The 11503-nt window shown below is 44.4% G+C and overlaps 1 protein-coding gene across 2 annotated transcripts in view; it reads left to right on the top strand.

The window, feature by feature from the left end:
* Window positions 1–327: 327 nt before the first annotated feature.
* Window positions 328–11503, top strand: part of CEP85L (centrosomal protein 85 like) — a 164671-nt gene continuing 153495 nt past the window's right edge. The window contains exons 1-2 of one of the 2 annotated variants that reach the window (XM_041742672.1): window positions 328–502; window positions 8241–8340. Coding sequence is in view for 1 of the 2 variants with exons in the window: in XM_041742671.1 (XP_041598605.1) it covers window positions 10049–10121 (73 nt within the window). In the remaining variant the exon portion in view is untranslated. Of the gene's footprint in view, window positions 503–8240; window positions 8341–9832; window positions 10122–11503 lie in introns of those variants that run through there. The other variant, XM_041742671.1, reaches the window with a different exon arrangement.

Raw genomic sequence — 11503 nt, 5'->3', positions numbered from 1 at the left:
TTTTGAAAAGACAAATATAGATCCTGCAAACCTAAATCCAGTGTTTGTTTGTTTTGTTTGTTTGTTTCTAATAGGGGAATAATCTGGTTCTTTTTTCTCCCAGAAACCACAGGGTTCAGTATGGGTTACTGAGAGTCTATAAAAACCATCACTTTATAAATGACAGTCTGGCCGACACCTGGCAATATGCCACATCACCCAGCTACTCACTGTAGCAGTACTCCAGCGCTGGCCCTTTGCCAGTATCTGAAAAGGGATCAAGGCATATGAGCTTCACAGTGGCTGTCCAGGTCTCCTTGTCCTGGCACCTTCTCTGGGAGGCAGGCTGTCACCTCAGCAGAAAGCCACTTTGCAGCCTGCAAACTTTACCTTTCAACAGAGGTTGCATTAACAGGAGAATGCCCACACACGCCAAAACATTTTAAGGAAATCATCACAAGCCCCTGGATGAAAAGGCAACAGGAATACCCCCAGTGCCTGGTAGCAGCTTCCTGCTTGGCAGGTAGGTACCTGAAGGGTGTGAGGACTGTCTCGGCCCTGGAAACCTGGAGACATACACTCTCATCGCCTAACGATGACTCATTTCCTCTAAGAAATTTTAAGCAATCTGTTCTGAAAGATGGTATGTGGGAAGATGAAATTTCTTTAAAAAAAATTATGTGGTAAAACCCAAACTCAAAACTGGAGCAGAAGTGGCATTGCTCTTCTGTGCATTGAGTTTCTAGAAACAGCTTTAGGCAGCAGGATCAGGAGCTGGATGATTTCAGGGGCCATTTTAGGGCAAGCCAGGGTGGGATTAGATGTTCCAGTCTGCGCTGTTCTCCTAAGCCTGCCATGATCTGAAACTTAGCTCTTGGGCCTGGGCCAGAAGCAGACTGACGTTCAAGGGTGAGCAAAGAAGTGAGCAGCGTTCAGGCACTGCTGAGCAGAATTCTCTGGATAATTGCCTTTCACTCTATTCTCCCCCAATGCTGATCAAATGCCCCCAACTCACTCTTCCTCCTTAGTGTCCCTTTAGGTACCTTCTGCTGAGATCATATATATATTTTTTTATCTCTTGGTCTCAGTTGAAGACAGTTATCCTTCAGTGATCTTTCACGGTATATCTTGCCTAACTTTTCAAAGGCTAATTTGCTTCAGAACTTCATTAGGAAACTACCTGTAATTAAAATAAAATTTTAAAAAAGGAATCTAGTTAAGTAATGTAAACATTTGTGTAATAATCCAATTAGGAAAATACCATAATTTCATGTATACTTTATATACATACATATAAATATGTCATTTATTTTGTCATTCATAGTACATGTATGAAGAGTGTGACTTTAATTGTAGATGCTTTCTTCATTGTTAATTCATCTCATATTCCCTGGGAACACTTATGGTAATGAATGTATTTGATATTCAGGTGGCTTTTCTGTGCTTTCATTTTGCAGTTCAGTAATTGGTGATTCAAGGTTCATTAAAAAACAAAAGTCTCAATTACAATAATGAAAGTATAAATTAGTTATTCTACTAGGTTTTAAAAAACTTTTAAGTCTTACTGGGCTGTAAGAAAAGTCTGTAAGATGTTATTCTTTCTAAATGAGGTTTTAGGTGGTTAAAAATGTTAAAAATGGATTCTCTGAACATAACATTGCAAAATACTGGAAATGTTTAAGGAATGCCTTGTTTGTGGCTCAAAATAGAGAAAAAAAAGGACCAATTTTTAAAAAAATATTTTATTTATTTATTCATGAGAGACAGAGAGAGAGGCAGGCTTCCCCCTGATGTAAGTCTCAATCCTAGGACCCCGAGATCACGCCTTGAGCCAAAGGCAGATGCTCAACCACTGAGCCACCCAGGTGCCCCCAATTTTTTTTTAAATACAGATTTTTTAAAAAGATCTGTTTGCTTGTTTGTTTGTTTATTTTACACGGAGAGAGAGAATACAAGTAGGGGGAGCCACAGGCAGAGGGAGAGGGAGAGGCAAGCTTCCTGTTGAGAAAGGAGCCCAAGGATGCGGGGCTGGATCCAGGTACTCTGGGATTGTGACCTAAGTGCTTAACTGACTGAGCCAGGTGCCCCCAAAAAGGAACCAATTTTAATTCATTAAAATATTAAATTCTTAATTTAGTCCAGATATGTTCAAATGTAAGGAGATCTCCATTTCCCAGATGCATTTTCAAAAATATGTTGAAAAAGGGATAGTGACGCCTGGATGGCTCATTGGCTCAGGGCGTGATCCAGGGGTCCTGGGATTGAGTCCCTGCATCAGGCTAGGGGGAGCCTGCTTCTCCCTCTGCCTATGTCTCTGCCCTCTGCCTCTTTCTGTGTCTCTCATGAATAAATACATTAAAAAAAAGAAAAAGAAAACAAACGACTTGATATGTTAAAATTCTGAGATATAAATGAAACAGTTAAGTCCACGCAATATTAGTTTATTTATATCTATTCAATTTTTTTAAAGATTATTTATTTATTTATTAGAGACAGAGAGAGAAACAGGCAGAAGGAGAAGCAGGCTCCTTGCAGGGAGCCCCACGTGGGTCTCCAGGATCAGGCCTTGGGCCAAAGTTGAAGGTGGCTAAACTGCTAAGCCACCGGGGATGCCCTATTTATATCTATTCAAAATACTGATCTAAATATGTTGCTTTTTTCCACTGACCTATTGAACATATATTTACAACCACTAGAATGTAATAACTATTTTACTACATTCTAAAGTGATCTTTTGGGGTGCTTGGGTGGCTCAGTTGGGAAAGGATTGGACTCTTAATTTTGGCTCCAATCTTGATCTTGATCTCAGGTTGTGAGATTGAGCTTGGGTCAGGCCACACTGGGCATTGAGCCTGCATAGGATTCTCTCTCTCCCTCTGCCTCTGTCACTCCCCTCCCCTCAAAAAAAAAAAAAAAAAAGTAATTCTTTAAAAGTTAATTAATTAATTAATTAATTAAAATATAGATTCCAAATTGTGCAGACTGAATTTAAGTCAGGGCAAGTGACTTCTTCAATCAGTATGTTGTTGATTGAAATAATGAAGCAAGTAAGCCATAATAAGAAAGACTGTAAGCACTGGATTTATAGTGACTCCATCTTTCCTTAGAGATAATCTGGGTTAGAAAAACCCCAAACAACCCTTGCCTTATTGATAGTATAAATGCTCACACAACAGAAAATTTAAAAGCTTAAAGTAAGCCAATCTTTTACACTTGTCCCTAGTTTTCCTGCCGTACTTAGGTACTCAACAAATATCTACTAAACGAATAAGTAATGATTATTTTTGTATTATCTTCTTTCTGTTTTTAAAAATATGTATTATTTTTATAATCAGAAAAAAAGATAAAAAATCAGTTTCCCCATAAACCTGAAAATTGCATCTAGACTTGTGTTTTATTCTCTGAATGTAATACTTGTTAAAATTCCAGACCTCCATTGAAATTTTAGCAAATAGTCCCAATCCTTAAAATAATGCTGATCATTCTAGGAATTGTTTCAGTGCCATTAACTCTGTTTACGTTTCTGGAGATCACTATTTCCTTCCACTGTGTAAGCAATATGGGGAAAACTCTTTGGATGATAACTTCCCAAAGTTAACAGTTATCAAATTGAATTCTCTTCTACTACCCAGAAGTAAGAAAGCTACTAAGAAAACCATGTTAACATTTGGTAATTATTTGAGTAGAGAAGTTGTAACCAATTAACCACTCTTTATTAACTAAAATCCTGTCAACCTAAGTGAACACTGTGAATTTCACACTGTGAATTTGTAGTTTGCTCCTGGAAGTACCTTGGATAGTGGCAATCTTTTCTAATTGGGGCAGCAGCTGCCAGGCCCAGCCCACTCAGAACTACCCAGAACTTTGTCTCCCAAGTTTGTGTGCCCAAGTGGTGTTCTGAGTCCACTTAAACCTGTTTGCTTCCCTCAATCTTGCCTTGCCTGCTGTTCCAGATGTAGGGTGCTTCTATATGGATACTATTGTGTGGTTGCAGTCCATGTTGCTATGTGCTGCCTTCCTGGTAACCCATCCTTGATTTCCTGTCCTCAGAAACATTTTCATCACGCTTTAGGGAACCCCCACTGTACTACTTAAAACAAACAGACCCAACTCCTTTATATCTTTATCCTTACAGGTTGTTTCATTTGGGTTCTCTGGGAAGCAGACGCTAAAATGGAGTCAGGAGTTCAAGAGGTTTATCGGAGGGTAGCACGTGTCAAAGAAATAGGATTGGAAAGGGAAGACTTAGACCCCAGTGCAGGTCTGACCAGGTCTCAGTCAACCAGAAAACAAAGGCTGATGATTACAAGGGTTCTGCATGGGAAAGAATGGCAGGACCCCATGTTTCTGCCATCCTCAGTCACTGGCTGGAGCTGTCCAGGAAAAATGGGGCCTACCCTCAAAAGCTGAGGCAGATCCTTCAGGTGCTAACACCTGGAGGCCATCAGTCAACTGCATTCCTGGTTGCGAACAGCAAAGTTTTTTTGAAGGGAGATCAGAGACATGCAACGTCAGTGCAGCATCAGATTCATTCCTCCACTGCCCCACTTCTGCGATCTTAAACACCAACATTCTCCCCACTCAACCTAATGTCCTACCTTTTCACCATTCACTCACTCCCCTATTGTCATTATATGTTCTTCGATTTCATAATTAATATCCACTCCCTTATTCCTCCAGCCTTCTGTCAACATTTCAGTCACTCTTGATTTCACTGTTTCCTCCAAATAGGATAGATCCAGATTCCTATCACTTTACCCATTCTCTAGCCAATATTCTTTTTTTTTTCTAGCCAATATTCTTAAATTCTCTGCCCCTTTTCCCTAAGTGTCCACACCATAAAATCCTGTTATTTTATCTGCCTTCTTTATATACTCAAACTTCTAGCTGCAGCTAAAGAAAAAAAAGTCATACAACACCACCGATTAATGTCACATGGTTTCCAATCTTAGCCAGACCCTAAACATTATACAGAAATCCTATAATTAGGTACTTTTTCCTCACATGGCATCTGAGGAAAAAATCTTATAATTTGTTTTGCAACATATTAGAGAGCATGATGAGAAAAGCATGGGCTTTGGGATCATATGAATTAGGTTTGAATACTAGCTCTTTACTATCTGTATGACCTTACTTCTCTAGGTCTTTTTCTCCCAATCTTTAAAATGGAGCTAATATTGACTGTTGAAGAGAGATTGTTTTATTCATTTTTAAATTTTAATTCCAGTATTAATTAATGCGCAGGGTTATATTAGTTTCAGGTGTACAATATAATGATTCAGCGATTCTATGCATTACTCAGTGCTCATCATAATAAGTGTACTCTTTTTTTTTTTTTTTAAGATTTTATTTATTTAGTCATGAGAGACATAGAAAGAGAGAGGCAGAGACATAAGTAGAGGAAGAAGCAAGCTCCATGCAGGGAGCCTAATGCGGGACTCGATCCCAGAACTCCAGGATCATGCCCTGGGCTGAGGGCAGATGCTTAACTGCTGAGCCACCCAGGGATCCCAATAAGTGTACTCTTAATCGCCTTCACCTATTTCCCTTATTTCCCCACCTCCTCCCCTCTGATGACCACATTTGTTCTCTATAGTTGTTTGTTTTTTGTCTCCTTTTTTCTTTGTTCATTTTTTTTAAAATTTCCCTTTTTTTTTACTTTTAATTTTTATTTTGATGACAGATTGTTTTGACGATTACATAAAATATTTAACTGGCTTAGTGAGAAGTCTCAACTTCTTTAAAACATATATTCTAAAGTCTCACTACTGCTATCATCTGTACTCTCTGGAAAACCTGCCTTTCCGCTGAGTTCATCTCAATCGAATTCCATAATGTTTTGGCCATTTTAAGTTATTAAAACAGTCCTCTACTAGTGCAAGTTAGATAGGAGGCTGTGTGTATAGTAAAGGTATGAACTGCTTTCTTAAACCCCACCCTTCTCTCCATATACTTATTTTTCTGGTGTCTGAACAGGAAGACAGGCGGGGAAGAACTTATCTCTTTATACACTGTCAAGTTTGCTGTCCCCCTTCATTGTAAATGACTTTGCATCTTTTCTATAGGCTCCTTATGACCAGGTAGTGACCACAATAAATTCCATTCACAACTATGTCAGTCCTAAGCAGTTCCAGTAAATAGTCATGGGACCTGGGAAGATTTAACTTTGTCTTTCGTTTGAATTCCATCCCTCCTAGCCTCACCTCCCACTCAAAGGACTGCTCCTTAAATAAGTGAATCACGTTTTACCTACTTCTCATTGGCCATTGCAATTCAACTTTGGAGCCAAATGTACAGATGGGATTCATTTTCTGTATCTCCCAGGAATCATGGACTTGAGATGAGATATCCTTACCCTCTTGGCCCAGCCATACCACAGATGAGGAAATTGAGGCACAGACAGGTTGAATTACCTATACATCTTCTAGTCATGTTTGTATGGTTGAATGTATCTGCAAAGAATCCAATCAAGATTTTTCAAATCCATTGTCAAAAGCAAGAGTTTCTTAGCTTCCCTTTTTAAAATCATTATAAATGATTATTTGAGATTACAACAACCCACAATAAATTCAGTAACTTGTCATTTTATGATCTGGAAGAGGTTATAGATCACAGTCCTTGTAACACCCTTGATATACCAGAATTGTCTGTCCCTTGGAAATTTTTAGACTTCATTCACAAATCTGTCCCTCTCAAGTGGCAATTGTTCTTTAGGTGCTATTTCAATTGTTACTGGATAGTTTAGTTTTTCTACATTTTGTTGGTTTTGATATTTCATATTTTTGTAAAAATTAACCTCTCTTGAGTTTTGCTCATATTATGCACAAGATATTTCTTCTCATTTTAAAATATTACTTTTATCCTCTGTAATATCACTCTTCAATTCTCTGGTTGTTTGCCCAATATGATAAATTTATATAAGAAAAATATATGTAAAATAGTTTAATCAGATCAGAGATTCATAGCCAAAGAATTTAAGATTTATATATGCAACACTTATGTTTCATTTTTAATTATATTTCTTGGAATGCAATATTTCAAATGCGTTTAATATGATTTGATATGAAATATGATGTTTTTGGTATTGTTTGACTCTTCTGTGATCTAGTTTATATTTTTATTTTCTTAAAGCTTTTATTTTTATTTTTTTAATTTATGATAGTCACACAGAGAGAGAGAGAGAGAGGCAGAGACACAGGCAGAGGGAGAAGCAAGCTCCATGCACCGGGAGCCCGATGTGGGATTCGATCCCGGGTCTCCAGGATGGCGCCCTGGGCCAAAGGCAGGCACCAAACCGCTGCGCCACCCAGGGATCCCTAGTTTATATTTTTAAAAAGTCCCCTCCGAAAACATTAAGTATCTAAATTCCACCTAAGCAACAGTATTCCCCCCCCCCCACACGCACGCACGCGCAGTCACTATTTGCATTACTTACAAAACTATGCCTATTTATAACATTAGGCTTGGTAATAGGTAGTTCTTAGGCTCTTAAACCTGTGCTATGATAAATTTTAATCATTCTGAGAACTATGGATAGTGGGTGTGGGGGGAATCTGATTTCAGTAATACTCAGAATCTATATGAATAAAAATATGGTTACAGTTTACTTCATATACGTAGTATTCTCACTTATTTACGTTGTTTTAATTGCGTTAGATCTGTATCCTTTCAAGATTAATTAGTAGGAACACAAAAATTTTTATCTTTGGTGCCAACTGCCAAAATAGAAATATGTTTTTATTATTTCCTTTTACTCTGTAATAGGTGTTGAAGTATTCTACGTCGTCTCAGCTTCACATGTTCTTTCGTGTGTATGTGTAGCAGCATGCCCTTCACATTGGTAAAAAACATGTAGGAAAACGAGCAAATGACTTTTTTTTTCTTTAAACACTACTTGGAATTGAGTAGAAGTTGGCAGAGTTTCGAAATAATAAATATATTTTAAACTCACAAAGGACCACGATATATCTGTGATCATTCATTCATTTCCTGGAACTCTATAAAAAAAGTTTGGTGTTTGATAAATACTGTAACTGAATGTAACGATAAATCATGAACACAAGGCTACTTTGATATAGCTGTATAGCTTCTGATAATTCTTTCTGGAATTTATTATTATTATTTTTTTAGGTTTCTTTCTGAACCTCAACTATTTAAGTTTTCTCAACTTGAATACCCAAACTACTCGAATGAGCTAATGCACATTTAAATCAGGAAAAGGAATTACATCCTTTCATGTTTCTGTCCCCATCTATCCTCAGAAAAAAAGCTGACCCTTGGACCGACTGCTCATGATTTGGAGAAATAAATGGAACTCCACCGGTGGGAGACTGCAATTAGATGAATTATAACACAGATGTGGTAAGCAAGAGACTACACAACTAAATGTAACTTAACCTCCAAAAGTTTTTTTTTTCTTTTCTTTTTACCTCCAAAAGTTTTAAGCAGTATTTCCCAACTGCAGAGTGTTTAAGTAGAAATAGGAGACCTTTGTTAGCAGACTTCCAGAACAGGAAGAAGCATCGCTGAACCCAAAGTCTTGTGGAGGGTAGGGACTTGCTTTTTAGTTTATCTCTGATTCATGTTCCAGGTGTGGAACCCGCCTTCTCCTACAGCGCTCCACCAATATCTATCCCCCCCCCCCACTTTTTAAAAAGATTTTTAATTTATCTATTCATGAGAGGCACACAGAGAGAGAGGCAGAGACACAGGCAGAGGGAGAAGCAGGCGCCATGCAGGGAGCCCCGCGTGGGATTCGATCCCAGGACCCGGATCACGTCCTGGGCTGAAGGTGATGCTAAACCGCTGAGCCACCCGGGGATCCCTCCACCAATATTTATTAAATAAACTCTTTTGTATCGAAATGTCACAAGGATCCTAATACTGCCAATGAAAGGTAACATCTAAGAAGAGGGCGCCGCACCCTTTGCCCTGCCCCAGGATACTCTTGTACTCTGGGTTCAGGTGGAGAATGGGAACTGAGCAAACTTAGGAGCAACGTCAAGCTGTAGGGTGTAGGGTGTGAAGAAGTTGCTTTGGTGCCATTTTGACTCCTTCCTCTCTGCTTATCTGAACCCCCCGGCTACTAGATTATAATGCACGGCCCCGCCCTGAACACTCTGTTCTTTTTCTGCCTTTTCCTGCGCACATTCGTGCACGGTAGCTGCCTGCAACCTGCCCCCCCCGCCCCGCCCCCATACAGCTCGCCATTGAATTTGAGAATTCCGGAAAAAAAAAAAAAGACTTATTTTCTATCCCCCAAAGTCATCTCTCAACGATGTTGCTGCAATGCGTGAGGACTTTAATCCCAACCCCAAATGAGACGGGGAGGGAGTCCCTCACGCCCTCCCGGGCTGGCCTTTCACCTCCAGCAGTCAGGCTGCGGAGACGGGTGTCCACGTCTCCCTCCCAGGTGAGGGCCTGAGGGATTGCGCAGGGGGGCGGTACCGAGAGAGGCAGCCCGGGGCCCCGGTTCCTCGCACCCCTCCTCCGGGGCCTGCGGAGCGCGAGGACGCGGAGGGAGGGCGGCCGCCGGCGAGCAGCCAGGCCACCCCGCAGCCGGCGCCGGCCGCCCCGCGCCGCAGCCCCGCCCCGCGCCGCGCACGCCTTATGTAAGCGCCCGAGGCCCCGCCCCCGCCAGGCCCCGCCCCCGCCAGGCCCCGCCCCCGCCCCGCCAGGCCCCGCCCCCGCCGGCCCGGCTCGGGCTCCGGCTCCGCCCGCGCAGGGGGCGGAGAGAAGCCGCAGCTGCAACTTCGCCTGGCGGTTCGGAGCCCAGCGTCGGCTCAGCCGCGGACCCGGCCGCCGCCGCCGCCGCCGCCGCCGCCTCCCCGGCCCGGGCCTCTCAGCCCCGCGGGCTCGGCCATGGCAGCCGCCGCCGCCGCCGCGGCGAATCCGGCCCCTGCGCTCCCCGCCCGGCGCTGAGCGGCCGTTGCCCGGCGCGTCCCCCGCCCTCCCGCTCCGGCCGCGGCCGCGGGCTCCGCGCAAGTTTCCGCCGCCGAAGCAGCAGCGGCGAAGGAAGGCGGGGAGGACGGACGCGGGGAGTCGTGCGCCCCCGGCCGGCCCGGCCGCTATGTGGGGGCGCCTCCTGGCCGCGGAGGCCGGCGGCCGGGACAGCCCCGGCGGAGCCCGCAGCCTCCCTGCGGGTGAGTAACGGGACCGCCCCGGCGGGCGTGGGCGCCGCGGCCTCCCCCCCCCCCCCCACCCGGGGGCCTCGGGACCCGCCGCCGCCCGACCCGGCCTCCCCGGCCGCCTCCCCGGGCCCCGCGGGCTGACATCTGGCGCCGCCCGCCCCGCCCGCCCCGCCGCGCGCGGCCCCGCGTCCCGCCCTCCCGCCTCCCGGCTCCCCGGGCCGCGGCCCCCGCGCCCCGACCGCAGCCTGGCCCGGGCCTCCGCCGCCGCGCTTTGTTGTCCGGCCTGCTCCCTCCCCCCGTGGGCCGTGCGGCCGACGTGGATGGCGGGGCTCGCGGGGCCCGGGCGGGGAGGCGGCGGCGGCGGCCCGGGAGGCCCGGGGTCGGCTGCGCCCACGCCCGCAGCTGCTGCCGGGGCGCGGGGGGCGGGAGGAGGCCCGGGGGGCGCCGTGCCCTCCGCGGGGGAGCCCGGGGACTCGAGCCCCGCGGGGAGAGCGGGTCACCCCTGCAGCCCGCCCCGGCGTCCGCGGAGGACACGTGCGGCGGGAGCCCGTCCGCCCGGGGGGGGGGGGGCGGGTGCGCGCTCCCTGTGCGCGGGGAGCGGCGCATCCCACAGCCGCGTCCCGCCCGCATCTGCCCCGAGCAGCGTAGCAGCCACCAAATTAGGGTAAACAGCCCCCACCCCGCCGCCCCAGTTCGGTATTTTTTTTTTTTATTTTTTTTAATGAGGGTTGGGTTGGCCTGTGACAAGTTACTTGACACTGAGGGTTCCTCCAGGCCTTTTGGATCTTGAGCCCTTCTCGAGAAGCTGAAAGTTACCTAGGCCTTTTATCTGGGGGGAAAAAAATTGCCATAAATACGGACCCCAAATTTTTCCTACAATTTTAGGTGGTTCTGGACCCCCTAAGTAACCTTGTTCCGCAAAATGTTTGAGTTCCACTCGTCCCTGACATTTTTGTAGACATTACAAGCTATTTGCAAGAACAAAAAAAAAAAAGAAAAAGAAAAAGTAGAAGCAGTATTCGGAAGTGTGATTTTTTTTTTTCTTTTTGCTAGTACTTCCTGCTATTTGAAATTTATCAGGCTCAGTTACTATTAACATTTCAAATAAGGTAATTAGGTTACAGTCTAGAAATTTGCGATGTGGTTTTTCTTTCTTTTTTTTTTTTAGGCATGTATAATTTCACCAGTTATTGGGGGGATGTAATTGACAAGTAGAAATTGTACGTATATTTCAGGTGTACAGCTTGATGTGTGTATGTGTATATATATATATATATATATACACACAGATATATATATATATACACACACACACACACACACACACACATATATAGTGAAATGATCTCCGCAATCAGGTTAGCTAATCTATCCATTGCCTCATAGAGTTACCA

This window comes from Vulpes lagopus, chromosome 2, assembly GCF_018345385.1.
Source record: "Vulpes lagopus strain Blue_001 chromosome 2, ASM1834538v1, whole genome shotgun sequence".
In the NCBI taxonomy this organism is placed as follows: domain Eukaryota; kingdom Metazoa; phylum Chordata; class Mammalia; order Carnivora; family Canidae; genus Vulpes; species Vulpes lagopus.
Note: the sequence above shows the minus strand (reverse complement) of the source record. Positions and strands in the feature narration are given on the sequence as shown.